This window comes from Buceros rhinoceros, unplaced genomic scaffold (assembly GCF_000710305.1).
Source record: "Buceros rhinoceros silvestris isolate BGI_N320 unplaced genomic scaffold, ASM71030v1 scaffold43378, whole genome shotgun sequence".
Classification (NCBI taxonomy): Eukaryota; Metazoa; Chordata; class Aves; order Bucerotiformes; family Bucerotidae; genus Buceros; species Buceros rhinoceros.
Genome location: NW_010426101.1, coordinates 1 through 17829, shown reverse-complemented (window position 1 = coordinate 17829; position 17829 = coordinate 1). Strand labels below are relative to the sequence as shown.

At 38.4% G+C, this 17829-nt stretch overlaps 1 protein-coding gene across 1 annotated transcript; it reads left to right on the top strand.

Annotated features, from left to right (window-relative positions):
- Positions 1 to 4: 4 nt before the first annotated feature.
- Positions 5 to 16159, top strand: LRRC6 (leucine rich repeat containing 6; the record flags this gene model as incomplete). Its single annotated transcript, XM_010141330.1, has 9 exons — positions 5 to 86; positions 3016 to 3093; positions 4977 to 5149; positions 6090 to 6289; positions 7420 to 7605; positions 10632 to 10709; positions 13466 to 13531; positions 15160 to 15229; positions 16064 to 16159. Coding segments are annotated over 9 exons (1029 nt in total), but the record flags the coding sequence as incomplete, so codon positions are not given.
- Between the last annotated feature and the right edge of the window lie 1670 nt (positions 16160 to 17829).

Sequence of the window (17829 nt, the reverse complement as noted above, 5' to 3'; positions counted from 1 at the left end):
GGAAATAGAAAAACTAGAGTATCTTGACAAATGGTGTCGAGATTTAAAAATTCTCTATCTTCAGAACAATCTCATTCCAAAAATTGGTAAGTGTTTTCTGGGTTTGTTTCTTTTAAAATGGATTTACATGCGTATTTTTGAAATCAGAAAAAGCTATCTGTTGTGTTTTATTTTAAGGAATATAGAATAACTACAGAAAAGTTCTTTGTGGATCTGCTCCCACGAGGTTTTCCTAGTAAATTTCTAAGAAGCTCAGAAATTTGCAAGAGGAATTTAAAATTAAAAGATAGTACTGAGATACAAGTCACTAGAATATGAGTGTGGAACACCTTTTATTCATTAAAATCTCAAAAATTAAGATACAACCTCAATATCCTGTCTTTGTGGCAAAGAGGCGAACAGTTTAGCATGGACTGTGATGTCGCAGGACTAGCTCTTTTCAGCTCATTTTACAGTTCGGTTTTTATACAAACAGTATTTGTTAACACTGAAATAATTTTTGTTCCGATAAAATACTCACTTCTGTGTGTAAAACAACTTTTTACAGTGAAGTCTCAGTGGTCTTCCTGCACCACAGGAGAAGGTATAATTTCATATGGTCTGTGTTTTGTGGAATAGGTTCACGTGTTTGCGGGGCTCTCTACAGAAAGATACAACATCAGGCAGTGGTCTGGAAAAGCTCAGACTCTACGGATAGCGTGTAGATAAAGAACAGAAAGTCAGAAGCACTCAGGATTTATATTAGCCTATTTCTCTGAAGTTCCGTAAGAAGAAGAAAAAATATCTAAAATTTTAGGGTGAAATTCTCTGCTCAGGACTTGTAGGCGAAGGCTTTATATTCTCTGGAGGGGCTCGTCAGGAAACTGTATCTGTACTGAAAACATCTGCATTTCTTAGAGCGGAGGAATCTCCTCCCAGAGAGAATAAGGTTTTCATGAGGGCTTCGTGCTGCTCTGCCCCTTCAAAAATGGGCGTGAAAGAAGTTGTTTTTCTCTCTGTTACTGGACCCTCAATAAGGCACAGGACTTCAACTCATGCTTTTCTTAATGCTCACACCTCCTTTCGGGTAGTACCTAGATATTACCACTCAGATGATTGCGTTTGGACACAAGATTTTCTTCAGCAGTCTCCATTTTCAGACAGTCAATTATCTTCACTCAATCTACCTGCAAGAGTCGGAAAAGCGTTTAACTTCCTACGGCATATGTTCTTGGGTAACATAACAGCTTTCCAAGGTAATTCCTTAGTAACAAACGCAAAAAAAAAAAAAAAAAAAAAAAAAAAAAAAAAAAAAAAAAAAAAAAAAAAAAAAAAAAAAAGCGCTACATAGCATAAGTAGTGACTGGAAGAGTTGCCAATAGGGGCTGTGTTTCAAAGTACTGAATTAGAGCATTATTGCTTCCCAGTGGACACCAACACATCCATGAGGAGCACACAGCAGTTCCAGGCACACTCTGAAATGTCATAGCCAGATGGTTTGTAGTGACTCTCTTGGGATGTGTCTGTTCTCCTCGTAGAGGACACCTTTAGGCAGCCCTCAAGATCAGACCTGCCAACTACCCAGACAGCAAGTTGCAAGGCCTGCACTCTGTGGATAAGTCCCAGTTCTTTTCTGTAAACGGAAGCAAACCTACAAGGTACCGTTGGCCTCACCACTTGTCTCTCCCACATCTTCGTGTGTGCAGGCACTGCCGTTACAGAAATACTGTAAGAACAACTAACAGCCAGCCTACGCTGCACAAGTCCTTGCTGAGAAATTAAATTCATCATCTGTTTGTGAACTATGAAGAAAACCTCTCTCCAAGGTCTTAGTAAAGCAAGTGGTAGGATCCATGACACCAGACTTCTAGACATCCGTGTTTTAGGCAGTTACTGTACCTCCCTTTGCTGCCAGTGGTGAAGAAAAGGCATATTTTTGAGCATAATTTGGTTCTCTGGTTCTAGACACCAATTTAAACCATGAAGAGCCTATTTCTCTCTTAAATTCAGAAGTGTCTAGACAATGAACTCAGCTGCAGATGATCTCTGTCGGTCAGGTGAAGCTCCCTCTGCTTGAATTTCTTGGTTTGTCTCAGCAGGGGCAGTTTGTACAGCTGGTGGTTTAGAGTTTGGGGCAAACTTTATGACTTCGTTGGATAGGTTTTTCCAGTCAGATCTTTGAAATATCTGGTGATGGCGGAGAAATTGAACTGCAACACAAGTTATACCATGTATCATGTCTCAGATTTACATCTCTGACCTGTGTCAGGCATCGCAAGAGGTACTGACATTTTTTCAGCCTTTTTTGGGACTGATGAAGATCATTGCTACCCTACTCCCTCTCTACCCCCTTTCTGTACGCAAAGGATGGCAAATGCTGGCCATTCTGACTCACCCCGCGCCCCGAGAACCTGCTAATTCCACTAGTTCATGGTGAAAATCATACAGGTTAGATTCCAGACCAGGCGTGCATGCGTGTGCCTGTCTTTGCTCTGTACTGAAACCATGTAAATCCTTATTTTTAAGAAAAATTTTTAAGAAGAATCCAAAATTTTTAAGAAGGGAGGAGAGGAAATTTCCTGTATTAACCCTTAGTTAAAAGATCTTTAAAAGTAAAATGCATACTAAAGAAGCCAATCTTTTCTATATAAGTGAGAGTAAAACTCTAATTTTGTAAAGCTTATCTATGTATGGCCTGATCCTTTCTGAGTTTCATGACAAATGGAATGTTTCACCAAGCATTTTGGCCAGTCCTCTTGCCTGATATATGTGTTCTATGGATTTGTGATTAAAGAAAATGTGTTTATAACTCTCCTTATTTCTTTTTAATTTTTAATTTTAACTTGTGTTTTCAGAGTAATTTGATGGTTTTGTCTTTTTATTAATATTAAAATATTAATGCCCACTAATCTGATACATATTCTGATTTGTCCTTCCTAATTTTCTGCTTTGTTGTTTCTTTGAAGTGAGCAAGTAAACTGATGATGTCCTTTGCAGTGAAGAAAACTGAAATAACGGATTTATTTTTTATTGCAGAAAATGTGGGCAAACTAAAGAAGCTGGAATATTTAAATGTAGCTTTGAACAACATCGAAAGAATTGAAAATCTGGAAGGTCAGATTTTGAACAAACCATTTTGCCTTTTCGTATTGAAACACTTTGCTTATTACTTAGTGCAAAAGAAGGTGGAAGTCATTAGGAATGTAAAGGTACCTATTGGTAGTCAGAGCCTTTTTGTGTGCAGCGTTTCAACAAATGCTTCCTTGCAGCAAGTGCTTCCTACTGCTGAGGTTTTGTCATTGAACTTTTTAAAATGTCTTTTAACTCAACTTTTGCTCTATGCTTTTAATACTTTCCAAAATGGAAATCCAATTTTTTTCCTGAAGTTGGTATTTCCCCACTGTTAAGGTAAGATAATTTTTATGCAGATTAGCTGGAGCAATGCTGGGGTTTTTTTGTTGTTTTTTTTTTTTTTTAATGCTATGCAGGCTGTAAAAAGTCTGTCTTGTGTAGCGTTTCAGCAGGCATCTTCAATTCAGCAATCAAGTGTCACACACAAGAAGGTTCTACTGTGTGCACAGGTTGCATTGGCAGTCTGGGGCGTTTTTAAAGAGTTTTTCAGATGATTCTTCTCTCTGTCATTGCGTGAAGTCCTGTCTCTTTTATCTGTGCTTAATCCCTTTTCTTGTCACTACCATTGTGTGTGCAAAGATCTAGCATCTTCCAAGATGCAGATCTAAGACTTAGAGCCACCCGTAAATACATTCCATATTACCTGAATAACTTCTGATTTAATTGCTCTCTTTTTCTTCATTCTGATTAAGCCAGTTGGTAAAGCTTCTTGACAAGGGAACACTTAAAAGAAAAGCTGGGTTTTTTGTTTGTTCATTTTGGGTTTTTGGTTGGTTGGCTGGGTTTAAGTCTACAAGTTGGATGTCTTAAATCTAACTAAAAAAATAAGCAAGTAGACTAAACACAAATTTGTGAAGTTTAAGAAATAAGTAGTATATTACATATTTGCAATTTATTGAGGAACTTGCATCTGTTTTCATGCCAGTAAATTTTAAGTTCCCCTATCAGGCTGCATTTGTCATTTACTGAGAAGTCAGAACCTTTGGGAGTGAGTCTTGCAAAAATTTGGGTTATTTAAATCCCTTAATAAATCTTTTTGAGTTGTTTATTCTCTTTCAGTTCCACTACACATAAAATACTTGCCAAAAAAGAAAATAAAATAACTTGCCTGCAAAGGAAAATGAGTGAGTGCAATGATAAGCATCAAAGCTGAGCTTGCTCTTAGCTAAGTTTTTTAGACTTAGAGTTAAGGTTGGACAGATTATGACAAAAGGAGAAGCTGATACGTTTTGGATCTGGATTTCCCAGCTCATTTAGAGGTTTTCCTTATAATGAATTGGTTTTGATTAAGAACATTTTCTCACCGGTGATGAAGACTTCACCACAATAGCCGAGTCCATGGAGTGGAAAACCTCATCTTGATCTAGAGTGAATTTTTAGAAAACCTTTCACTCGAATGGTGTTAACTAAGATTGACAGTACACAGAAATGAAACCCATGAGCGATCCTGCTTTCCACAGCCATTGGACACTCTTTTAGCCATGTGGTGAAGACTCAGTTGAGGAGAGGTCCCAAGACAATCAGTCTGTGAAAACTGGTGTCCAGCTTATCCCAAAAACACCCCATTTAATAGCTCATCTAGTATACAGGCACTGATCACAAAGGTGTGATAGTGATAAACACAATAATAAGTTTTGATATTTTGTATTTTATTATTTTCTCTTTCTCTAATCGTGACCTCACGAACTTAAGCTGTGAGTCACTCTCATTCATGTCTTGGAGAAGATGTATTCTGATGGAATGACATTAGAATACAGACAACAAACACGGACAGTTTTGTATCAAAGTGTGTGTGTGTGTGTGTGTGTGTATGTCATGTGTACATTTATGTTACGGACAAACTGAATTAAGGTTTTTCCAAACAGGCTGTGAAGAACTGAAGAAACTTGATCTGACAGCAAATTTCATTGGTGAACTCTCCAGTATTGAAGCCCTAAAATGTAATATCCATCTGAAGGAACTATTTCTAGTGGGTAACCCATGTACTGAATTCGAGGGTTATAGACAATTTGTGGTGGCAACTCTTCATCAATTAAAAGTAAGATTAAAAAAAATTTCATTTATATCCAAGTCAATAATGAGCACTGTCAACTGAACATACTAACCCAAACAAATAAACACCCGTCATAGGAAAGCTAGTAGCCTTTTTCTTACTGTCCACAGGACATGAAATTCTATTCTGAAGAATAAGTGAGCACAGTAAATAATCTGATAATAAATTGGTTCTTTTTGACTGACACACATGCATTTGTTAAGTTTTCTCTCATTTTTATTGGAGAACCTTAAACAAAGTTTTGAAAAAATAAATACATTGTAGAGTTCTGGCTTTTTTCTTATTTGTCTTTAGATACACAGTGTATTTTTAAATTGTTTTCATGATTGCAGAAAGATACCAGGTGGTTGGTACCATACCAACAGTATGAACCAAACCAGTAGGAAGTTAGAAGCAGATGTAAAAATGCACAATATTGTATCTGCTGTAAATAGTTACTCTGAGACTGAGGTTTTGTGCAGTGACTGAGCTGATGTAATGATTCCCTGCCTGGGAAACAGGCAGTCCCAGTCCCGAAACGGGCACCCACAATTTCCCGTGAAGGAGCACAGACACCTGCTTAACTTACTAAAGAGAGTACTCAACTCACTCGGTTGGCAATAAACTAACACAGCAAGAAATGGGGTTTTGAACCAAGGTCAGACAACTATCAGCACTGGCTGAAGGGACTCTCTACCACCACACAGTCTAGTAAAACCAATTGAAATTTCTGGAATATGCAAGAAACACCTCTCAGACACACAAAACCTTTTAATACAGTATAACTTCCGTGGTGCTGTGGAGGTTTGAAAGGTGTGTTTTTAATTTTATACAGAAGGCAACCTATCAAAATTAACCTACAGTTAATGGATTTATTGATTTGGATACTTTAAAATATCTATAGATCAATATCAATATCAATACTGATCTTTCCCCCTTTGTTAAGTGTTTGGATAGTAAAGAAATAGAACGCTCAGAGAGGATTCAAGCACTTCAAAACTATGCAGAGGTGAAACAGAAAATCAGAGAACAAGAACAAGCTTACCTTATCAAAAGGGCAAGAGAAAGAGAAGAGGGTCAAAGACGGATGCAAGAAAGGAAGGACAAGGAAGAAAAACGAATGGAATCTGAGCTTGGATGTGACAGGTATCAGTAAGCAGCACCAGTTTGTTAGTAAATATCATTCTTCTCTTTCTTCATGAAGCATTTTGTTTTTCTCATTAAATAGTTCATATAATTCACTTAAATATTTTTGTTTGTCTTTATCGTTGATTCTAGCAGAATTATTTCTCCTCATGCATGTTACCTCTAGTAAAAAAAATACAAATCAATTACAAACATAATCAATTACTGAGCCGCAGACACTGCAATAGAATGTTTGTCCCAACACTCCGTGCCGAATTGTCTGTGTGCCAGGGCAGTGTAATGGATAGCTTCTTCCAGGAGAGCAGCTGGACATCGGTATTTGAGGGAACGCAGGGCTTCCAGAGAGAGCAGCTGTTCATCTCTGCTTTCTTTGGCTTTACAGTTATTAGCTATGAGACCAAAATGGAATATTGCAGATCTTTGGAGATGTAAAAGGCTACAGAACGTTCATTTCTGTACTTCTTGTACCTGATATCGCTGAGATTGCCTAGGTAGCAGCAGGATTTTTGTCTGGGGTCATCTTTCACTGCAGTTGCCATCCATCTTATTTTTAATCCAATAGAGAGTAAGTTCCCTGGAGCTGGTGATGGAACTTTGTCCTCAGAGATCCCATCTGTATCAGAAATTTAGTTTTCTCTCTCTGTTATAGAGAATATCTGTAGATTACAGAGGCTTAGGGCTAGGGAGAAAAATTATTCAGGTTCTAAGATGGCACTTGAGGAGATGACTAAGAGTTGCTATCCTATAAATTTCTAACCTGTTGCTGCCTGATATTGGGAATACTTAAACATGGTATGGGCTGAAGGGTTTATTTCACCTGAAGGTATCTGAAAATTCTGCTCCTGAAATTAAATCTCTTGACATATCTGCCAGGTTTTCCGGAGGATTAGGCATAACTGTAGCCTCACTTCTTAATCACTCCATGAAAAACATTATGTGGAAATATGTTTTGTTGATTGATGAAAGAAACAGAGCAGAGAATGTTATCAAAATATCTAAGATACTGTTCTAGGGAGGAATTATAGAACTATTTGCATTGGGTTAAAAAATATTATTGCAAGAATTCCTTAACAAGTACTATTACTCTTCCTTCATTTCATGGGGATAATATTCCATGTGACCTTGTGTAGCCCAGACTCCCTACAGGACAAAGAAAACCATCAGGCAGGAGGTGGAGGACAAGAAACATGGAGAGCAGTTGAAGATGATGAAGAAGACAGAAGATTTTGGAAGGAGCTTACACCATATACTCCCGAATCAAGATTAGAAACCCACAGATATATTGAAGAAAAACGGAGAGCTAAAGACAATATGAGGTATGGGTTTGTTTTGATGTATTCTATGAGTCGAAGAAAAGGAAATTTTCCAGGGTATAGAGAAGAGGTAGGTGACTGCCTCACATTTCAATATCACTGAGAACTGGCAGCTTAAATCCCCATTGCCTCTGCAAATATGCTTATAAAACCAAAATGAAATATTCAGATTGTTCTTAAATATTCAGATTGTACCATGAAATTTATTTATGATACCCTTCATTTTGTTTTTCCTCAAATAGAGTTTTTAAATGTAATTTCTCTTTTCAACTCCATTTTATAGACTTCAGAAGTTTCACTTTTCTGCCACCTAACTAATATATTTCATGTAGTTCTATATTTAATATTCTTCCTAAAAGCATTTATCTGGAGTGCAGGCTGCAGCATAGGAATGCCCTACAGGCCATGCTACAAAATATTTGCACAAGTGGCATTTCCGGCACCTTTTCTATGGGATTTTCTATGAGATTTTCTGACATACTTTATCGAAGATATTCATCCCAAGTCATAAGATTCTTCATGTTATCTCTGCAATTTGGCATGGTGTCTGGCCCTCTGAAAAGCCTTTAAAACTTTCTAAAGCTGTCACTGTTTTTGCTGAACACGGAAAATTAATGCAGATGCTAGCAAAAAAATAAGAAGTTATTTTATTGCTGCTGGCTTATCATTTCCACACATAAGCAATGTCTGGGTTTTTTTCCTTTATTTTTTTTCTTACATAACAGCATTTTTGCCAGAGATTTTTCTAGCGGTTCTTTTTAAGGGTGTTCGTTTAAAAGATTTATCAAGCCTAAGTATTGAAAAAGTCAGACCTGGGGAGCTCTCCAAGAAATCTGGAAATCTGCATAATTTGTGCCTATTCTTAATTGAAGGTCTAGCACTTTCCCAGAAGAACTACTGTGAAGCAGATCCTAGCTAGTTCAAATTTTGATGTGTTTGGGGATGCCTTGCTCTAGTCAAAAGCAAATGTGTTCCAAATACTTTCCTCTAAATATTCAAGGAGAGTACATAGAGCATTATAAAAAAGATAGAATAATTCCTTTCTGGATTTTTCTAAATGTCTGAGACATTTAAAGGAGCTAAAAATCCTTTCATGGTTCATTTTGGTTTGCTGGTGAGCATTTTGTTAGCTGGTAGCACGAGAAAGGTGAGAACAGGAAAGTGCCCCTGGCAACTTCAGATCACCCTTGCTGGTGGAGAGGAGCTGAAATGTCACTTTAATATAAGTTACTCAGTGTAAAAGGATGTTTATTTTAGAATCAGATTGACATGAACTCGTTCAGATCAATGTATAGTTGCTCAGTTGATAATAAACTGAGCAGCTTTGGCCATGGCCAAACAAGTGAATATTTGCAATTTCATTCAAAGAAAATTCAGGCAAGTGTAAAATCCATTGCAGCTGAAAGGTGCACAGGATCTCCTTGAGCTGCTCATGGCCAGCAAAAGGGCTTTCAGCTCATCTCAGCATGAGGTTAAAAAATTACCTTTGATGTTAGTGATTGTGACATGACTGAATATGCCTTAAAATGGTTCCCACGAGCAGACAGACTTCATCCAGGAACAGATTATGAACAGCTAGCAGGTGGCAGGATATGGTTTCCTGAAGTGTTTCTGAGAACTGCACCGTTAGTGCAGAGTGGTGGTTCGTTCACTTTGCACTGGAGGGTCCAGAGTAGGAATTCAGGTGTAGGAGCTGCTCACCCACGGATCCCACACTAACGCTCAAACGTGTGCTGCCGAGCAGTATTTAACACATGGGTAGTTGTGAATCTTTCCCAAACAGAAGCTGGTTTTATGTCATCATCTCAGGAGCTCCACTGGAATGTTTTTACTTCTTCAAATTCGTTGTATTTACAGACCAAATCTTTTTTTATGTTGTTGGTTTTCTTTTTCCCCAGGGTGGTCTAAATCTTACATGCCTTCTGTCCCTCATTAGTGATTTACTTTAGTGCTCTCTTAGTTTTGAACTTACAGTACAAATTGTTGTGGGAACACAAAAAGCAATGTATTGCCGCTGTCTTTTTGAGAGCTGGGGTTTTTTATATGCCAGCTGAAGTAACCATACAGACAAGGGTGACAGCTGAAGGGTAGACTATTGCCGAGCAGCGATGACAGTGCTGGTTTTTTTAAAGAAAACTGCCATTTTTTTACTGAGGTGCAAGCAGGTTGTTATTATTCATGTTACTAAGATTCCTTACTCTTCCTCTTCTTGCTCATGATCTAAACAGGAAAATGCCAGTGCTACAATTTTTAATGACCTTTCAGTGATCTGCTTTGTTTTGGCAGATGAATTTAAGGTACCTTGTTTATTCCCCTCAAAGTCAGATACAGTTTAATTGCTGAAAGCTGGACATAGATAGCAAAGATTAAAGTCTCCATTTGTAATATGTATTGTGCTGTTTGAAGGAAGAGCACAACAAACAATGCAATAAATGCATCAACAAATAATCTATGTATGAACTTCAGTCATACTGTTTCCTGTTTGCTGCTGCTTATAATCCTTTGACCACTAAACTTCTTTTTACCAGTGCGGAACAGTGACTGGTAGACCTGCTGGTTAGAGATAGGCCAAGCATTTGTTCAGTAAATGTCATTCAGTTAGCATCAGTAAAAAATTTCTTTGGAATTGCTTGCACATACATCAAATCAGTTAACAGTAATGATTCCTCGTGATTAGTCTGACCATTCATAACTAGGAAAATGTCCCAATTCGTATGCTTACGCAATCCACTGATTTCTAAAGGTATACCAGATAAATTTGATACATTACTGTTTGATATTGGACATTGTGACGTACAGAAGAAGTTACTATCAATGAAAGGCATGATATTACAAAGCATTTGCTCATCTTTAGACAATGCTTTTAATGTGCAGTTGGGCACTTGATATAACCTGGTTTGCTCTTGAAATAAGTGGTAGCCTTAATGTCAAAGACCAGATGATTCTTATCTCTTGACACTCTCTTTGCTCTTAAACCTAAAATACCAAAATGTGAAATTATAAACCATTTTTCTTTCTGTTTTGTTAAGGGAACCAAAAAAGAGAGAGAAGCCTCTTCGGACGTTGGTCACTGCAGATGGGAAGGTTCTGAACATGAATGTGCCGAAGTACGTAAGGCTACGAGGTTAACCAGGCTGACCTCTGCGTAGCTGATTTGGGCAACTAGTGCAAGATACCTGACAATATAAAAATAAGAGGGCTGACAAATTCTCGTTACAGTGTTATATTCCTGGTAGGAAAACTGACTTCTAAATTTATATTCCAAAGCTGGAAAAAGAATTTGTTTTAAAGTGTTGAAGGTTGTTTAACATCTTGGTCTCTGATGATTGAAGAACTCGTTTTTCTGTAAAAGATGTAAGATGGTTTACTCTTTGCCCTTCTATGGTAAGGCTCTCCTTCTTGGAGCATCTTGCTAATAGTGGAAAAAGTTTAACCAGTTTGAGTATTGAAGATAAATGTGCATGAGTAACCACCTTAAAGGTGGAAAAATATATCCAAGTAATATTTCTGGAGAAAATTTCTGTCCTCTGATGACAGAGACTGGCAGAATTGGCAAGGACAGGTTGCACATACATCAAATCAGTTAACAGTAATGATCCCTCATCATTAGTCTGACCATTCATAACTAGAAAAACGCCCCAGTTCATATCAAATTCTATGGCATGAGGTCTTTTGACACGGAATGAGGTCTTTAGCAACAGACTGGTGATACAGGGAAGTCTCTTTATTGTGGACAAGGGCACCTGGCTGTTCAAGTGCTGTGGAACGAGTTTTGAGGGATATCAGCCATGCGCTACCATTGGTTTCGCTTGAACCAAGCCTTCCTTTTCTAAGGGAAGTTAGGAGACAGAGAGTGCAAATATTGCCACTTTAGGAACAGCACCCTGAAGAGTCTTCTACAGGAGAATGTGATCAAAAAGCGGCCTACGACGTGCCACTTACCTGTCTGTTGTTCTCTGAACAAGTTTTTCCATCTTAAGACAGCTTGGATTTTGCAGCTAAATCAAATACGCTTATCATTAGTATGAAGACTGCTTTCTACATCTTGGAAATTTATAAATCCGTGCAAATTCAAGGAATTTGAACACCTGCCTTATAGAATGAGTGCATATTTTTCAGTGGTGCAGGGAAAATTAAAGGTAGTGACAGAAGAACTCGTATTTATTCCATTGGTACCAGAAAATACTCACCATTGCATTGATGTACCTTTTTTTTGGTAAGAATGTGTTGACTGAACATTTCTTTAAATAACTTTCTAGTTCAAGGAAGACAAGCCTAAAACAGTTTAAATCTTGTGTGAATAGAATTTGATTCTGACTCTGTAAAATTAGAGACTTTGAGAGTCAAGCTCTAGCCATCGTTTTAGCAGACGCAGTCCCCTGGAGCTCACTGGTAGCAGTCCTGTGTGTCACCCAAGGGTTCTGGATTACAGTTTAGTCTGCGAATGTGCCCACGTAAAGCCAGATCAATGAGCGGTTTTTGTCATGGCTTCAACAAGAATATCACAGCTCTTCTGTGCAATCTGGCAGTGTGTTGGGGAGACATAAATAAAGAGAGACAAGTAGACAGATGGTATTCTCCAAAGTTTTTGCTTTAATGTGCAAGTCTAACATCCACAGCAATGTCCAGGTTTGTCTGATGTTCTTTTGGAAGGTCACTGAGAGGAACAGCTGTATGCTGCTGAGGACAGACTATTTCTCTTCCTCACTTATGAATAAGTTTTCCCCTAGAAAATTTTACAATTCTTTTTTCTCAACCTTCATGTTTCAGTGAATTCTCAAAATTTGAGGTGCAGTAAGAGAAAAATCATGAATGGGAAACAAAGCTGCTTTGTATTCTTTGCAGTTTTCCATTTAAAAATACCCATAAACTAAAAACTCCATAAGATTTCCTGCAAATTGATTGTATCAGAATACCAGAGAGCAAAGATTAAAAAGTACATCTGGCAAATATTTTAATTACTGAAAAAAACCTGTTAACGTCTGAGCTTCGTTCTGCCACCTGAACCCAAGGTATCCAAGTATTTGAATGTCACCGAAGTATTCCAGATAAATGACATTAAGCAAAACCTTCTCATTTTAATAACTTAATTAATAACCAATTTGTAAAAAAACCCATCTCATTTATAGGTGGGTTTTATTCTGTTTTCTCCTCTACTTTAATAGATGGGAAAGTATATGAGTACATGAGCAGAACTTGTAAGTTTAGACTGTATCTCCTTCCAGTTGTAGTAGTAGATGTTGTTTGCTATTTATAACTGGCAAGATCCTGTCACAATTTTAAGATCACAGCAGATCACCAGCATGCAGCTAATACAATCAACAACCTCATTTTCAACAAATATTATAAAGCTTGTAGCATTAAGGATATTATGCAAATCATGTTTTACTCTGGAAATGCCCAGGCAGCTATTTATTCTCTAGGCAATCAATTGCTATGGACAAAGATGCAATTCTTTTTTTTACACATGGTGAGGTTAGAATTACCATGTTCCAGTCTTCCCGTGCTTTTCCTGAACCACAGTTCCCAGCAGCACAGGCAGGTTCCCCAGCAGAGCAGGCAGGTTCCCAGCAGGTGTCTCTCTTTCTGCATAGACAGACTGATTTCATTTTCCCAGGATTTTTTTTCTTTTTCTTGTGGGTTGGGTGGGGAGAACAGAAAAGAAATATAAGACTAATTTTGGTTCAAATGCCAGTATTTTTTTCTGTGAGGAAATTTTCAACTGTTTAAGTGATCATGTGACACGTTGTCTGAATGGTATTTGTATTCATCTAACATTGCTAGCAGTTCAAATATGCTGTAATGTTTGCTTATTCACTTCAGTTGTATTTATCCTGGAAGTGTTTCTTGTCCTTATTATTAGGCTTCATTTCTCTTTGCAAGATGATGAAGAAAACAACCAGATCATCTTGGACCTTGCTGTTTACAGGTCAGAATTTTTTTTTTCTCTTAATTTTTGCCATTCCTAAGTTTTGATACACAGTGTTTCAGTTCAACTCCTCCCTGTAACAGGGACTTTTCAAGAGGAAAACGAATAACATAGAGGGTAATGGAATCAATCTTGAGGCCTGTGCCAAAGAAATGAAGCTGAATAAACCAAAGACCCTTCAGCCTGTTCTGTTATCCCTGAATGAGTACTGTGTCCCAACTGTTCCTGGAAGCCGCATTTATTTTTGTAATAATAACTTAGCCCAGCACAATTTATGTGCAAAAAGAGTAGGATTATGATTAAGCTTGTAGTGAATGGGGGGGTTTGCCTGTTCTCTGGCCCTAGAAGTGCTCCAGATCAGTTCATATTGTAGTTAAATTCTTCTCCTCCTCAAGTCAGATAATGGCTCACTGCAAGGGGTCATGTTTCCCTGCATACTCTTAAAAAGAGTCGGACTCCAGTAAGTAGTGATGCAACTCCAGTAAGCGGGGAAACGTGGAACAAAACAAGGAGACAAGGCTACACTCCTCTGTTTGTCAAACAGTGATGCAAGCACGCATCCAAGAAACTGCTTACTGGAGAGAGTCCATGGCCCATGCTACTTCCTGAGCTGGGCCAGAGCATCGCTGAGAAGAAATTTAGTTGAACCAGGCTGAAATAGGGCAAGGAAACCTGGTAACTATTTGATAGTATTTACTGCAGTGCACTACAGTGGCCTGGCCCGTGCTTCAGCGAGGGGTTGGAAACCCACAGCCTTATTTACCCCTTATAGGAACTTGTTAAAGAAAAGCTTAAACTAGTTTTATAGCACAGGAACGCTACTCGTGCCGGGTATTCTTCACTTAAAGCTCATTCATTTCCCTCAGGAGAGGCCGCATTTGTGAATGTTAAGATTTAGCTTTTTTTTTTGGAGCCTCAGAAAATTTGTTCAGGGGCAATAAAATGCTGGATGTGTTGTAATAGTCTGTGCTCACTTGTAAGAAATGCAGGCTGAAAGGTTTGAAAAATTCACCTGAGAAGTAACTTTATAAAGAAGAAAAATAGAGAGTATGTTCTTGTGCAGTCACATGAGTGTGTGTGCCACATGATGAAGAGCAGATGTTAAAGTGGAGCTTTTATGGGTCACAAATTTTGTTTGACAGTACTGAAATTTAAAAGTATTGTATTTTCTGAGGATATAAAGTATTTCTGTTTGTTGTTTTCCAGCAAATTCTGTGGAAAAAAAAAAGAACTCTTATTATACATTTACTAGGTTAGCCTTCAGAAAGTAAAGTAGCAAAATTCTTCTAGAATTTTAAATAGCAAATAAATTAATTTTCGTATTAATGTAAAGCACTTTTCATTTTCCACAAAGATTTTGTATTCTTGAAGTTATGCAATAGCCAATGTGGTGGACTTGATGGAATTTAGACATAATTTTAATTGGCATTCCATGAACACATGGGAAGATCATATTTTTTATCATTAAGATAATTAAATCCTAATAATATTTCAAATCACCGAATAACCGAAATTGACGTTGGTGCTTCCTAAACTGTGGAATCCTCATTAAAGAGCTACATGGCCTGCACTGCTTATTTACTGGGCTGGATTGTAGATTGATTCACTGATTTGTGTTTCATCTGAAGACATCTGGACACTTCTCTGCTCGAGGTTGATATCCAGCCAACTTACATACGAGTCCTGGTGAAGGGGAAGGTGAGTGTTTTCCTACTACATTCATTTCAAATCAAGAGTTAATGCTTGCCATGGTAATCCAGTGGGTGCTGCATCTTTCTGCTGAGAGCTACCAGCTGTGTACAGCTGTGCCACAAAAATGTTCTTTCATACTTGCATTATTTTGGACCACACATGAACTGTGGAAGTTCTAACCAGGAGACGTGCAAAGCCCGAAATGAAATTTCGCTCTCTCTTTCTCTCCTCCTCTGTTCTTATTCCCCCCACCACAGTGTGCTGTAATTCACTGAAGTAGAGAGCTTGCTAATTGCCCCAGGCTAGAATTTAGCAATTTCACCATTTGGAATTTGTAGCTGACAGAAGCAAATGGATATATACTCTTCTGAATGGGCATCTAAAACGTCATTCCAGTTTTCTCTCTTCTCAGAGGTTTTTTTTTTTATAATACATTTTTTGAAAAATTCAAAATACTTAGACAATAAACCAAAATCACTGATTTTGACTGTACCAACTGCATAAACAAAACTTCAGAATTCCTTCACCTCTAAAATGGACTGGATAATCTCTCTCATTTAATTGCTAAGATAAGTCAAGCATCGTTTTATAACCTTCTTTAGAAATGCCACTTCAGGAATGACATCAATTCATCAGAAATCTATGAGTATACTTGTAAGTGAAAGCTGTTTAGCATGCTCATCACTGATGAGGTTTAGCAATACTACCTATAAAGTGAGAGGATTTAGTGCTATACTGTCCTTAAGATCAAAGGGTAGGATAGTGATGTTTGCATGTTTGCAGGTTAAAAAAAAAAAAGGCGTTTTAGCATGTATACTTCAATCCCGTATTTTCTCACAGCCATTTCAGCTTGTGCTCACTGAGGAAGTGAAGCCAGACAGCAGCTCTGCTAAAAGGTCACAAACAACTGGTCATTTAGTTGTCACCATGCCAAAGGTATGTAAAAATAATCTAAGGAGTTATCGTATGTTGGGAGTACATTGAGAATGTTTCTGAGTTCCAGGTAACATCTGGCTGGCTGAAGTTAGTCAGTCTAGCATTTCCCATCAGGACACACCTTCCACAGAAAGACAATTTAATCAGAGAGCCAAAACTTAGGATTTAAGATCCCTGTAAAGGAACATTATGAAAAACAGTAGTAATAGCTCTTGGACCTGCAGGAAGAGCAGAAATAGATCGACGGGCTTGGAGCAGACAGGGAGCTGGAAGTTTTAGGATTGTAGAGTTCTGCAGGTGAAAATGGATTATGTGATTAATGAGCTGTGGGAGAGGTGAATCAACTTCAGCATCTTGGTGTTCTGCCGTTATGTCTTTGAAGGGTTCGGCTGCTTTTAAGACCTCTAAGGCTACATCATATATTTTCAGCTTTCAGAAAGAAATTAACTATGTCCAAGGATATTTTTAGAAAAAAAATTAATTCTTGATGCTCTAGCCTTACTCTTCTGACCTCTAGTAAGTTCCTCGGCTGGGCAGGAGCAGTGGGACATGGTGCTACACATGAATCTGCCAGGATCTATCAATTACAGCATTTTCTTCTGAAGGAGAAATCTGCATTCTGGGGTAATTTCTTTGTGCTCTCATTTAATTCTAAGACTATGCAACTAGTAGCCGTGACTAAAAAGTTATTTTTCAGCTTTAGGCTTTTCCCACTTGTGGTTCTATACCTGCTATGTTTTATTCTGTGCTCCAGTCCCATACCATCTGTCTTTCTCTACATGGGCAGCATCTCATTAAATCACAAACTGTCAGTCTAGCATCAAGCATGCAGTTTCATCAGGAGCTTAAAGAATTCTGAAAATTGTAGTCATTTGGTTAAGACATATTTTGTTCGTGTTCAAGATTCAGTCATCTGAGAATTTATGCTTTTCTAAATTTATTTCATAGAATCACAGAATCCTCTGGCTGGGAGAGACCTTTAAGATCATCAAGTCCAACCGTTCCCCTGCACTGCCAGGGTCCCTACTCCATGTCCCTCAGCACCACACCCACACGGCTGTGAAACCCCTCCAGGGATGGGGATCCACCACCTCCTGGGCAGCCTGTGCCAGTGCTGCACAACCCTCTCGGGAAAGAAGTTCTTCCTGATACCTAACCCAGATCTCCCCTGGTGCAACTTAAGGCCATTTCCTCTCTTCCTGTCACTTGTTACATGGAAGAAGGGACCAACTCCCACCTCTCTACAATCTCCTTTCAGGTAGCTGTAGAGAGTGATAAGGTCTCCCCTCAGCCTCCACTTCTCCAGGCTGAACACCCCCAGCTCCCTCAGCTGCTCCTCACAGGACTAGTGCTCCAGACCCTGCACCAGCTTTGTTGCCCTTCTCTGAACCCACTCCAGGACCTCAATGTCCTTCTTGAAGTGAGGGGCCCAAAAGGACACAGTGCTCAAGACGAGGCCTCTCCAGTGCTGATTGCAGTTGAAACCAAGGCCTTGACATTTGCCATTTTGGATAACGTCATTTTCAAACATTTCTGAATAGTTTTGTTTACTATTTACTTGTCTTTTAGATATTTTAAGTACTGTCAGCTTTCTATCCCATAACCTGCTTTTATTACTCATACATCTTGCTGCTCTCTTTGTGGGTGATGATCATCATCATCATGGCTTG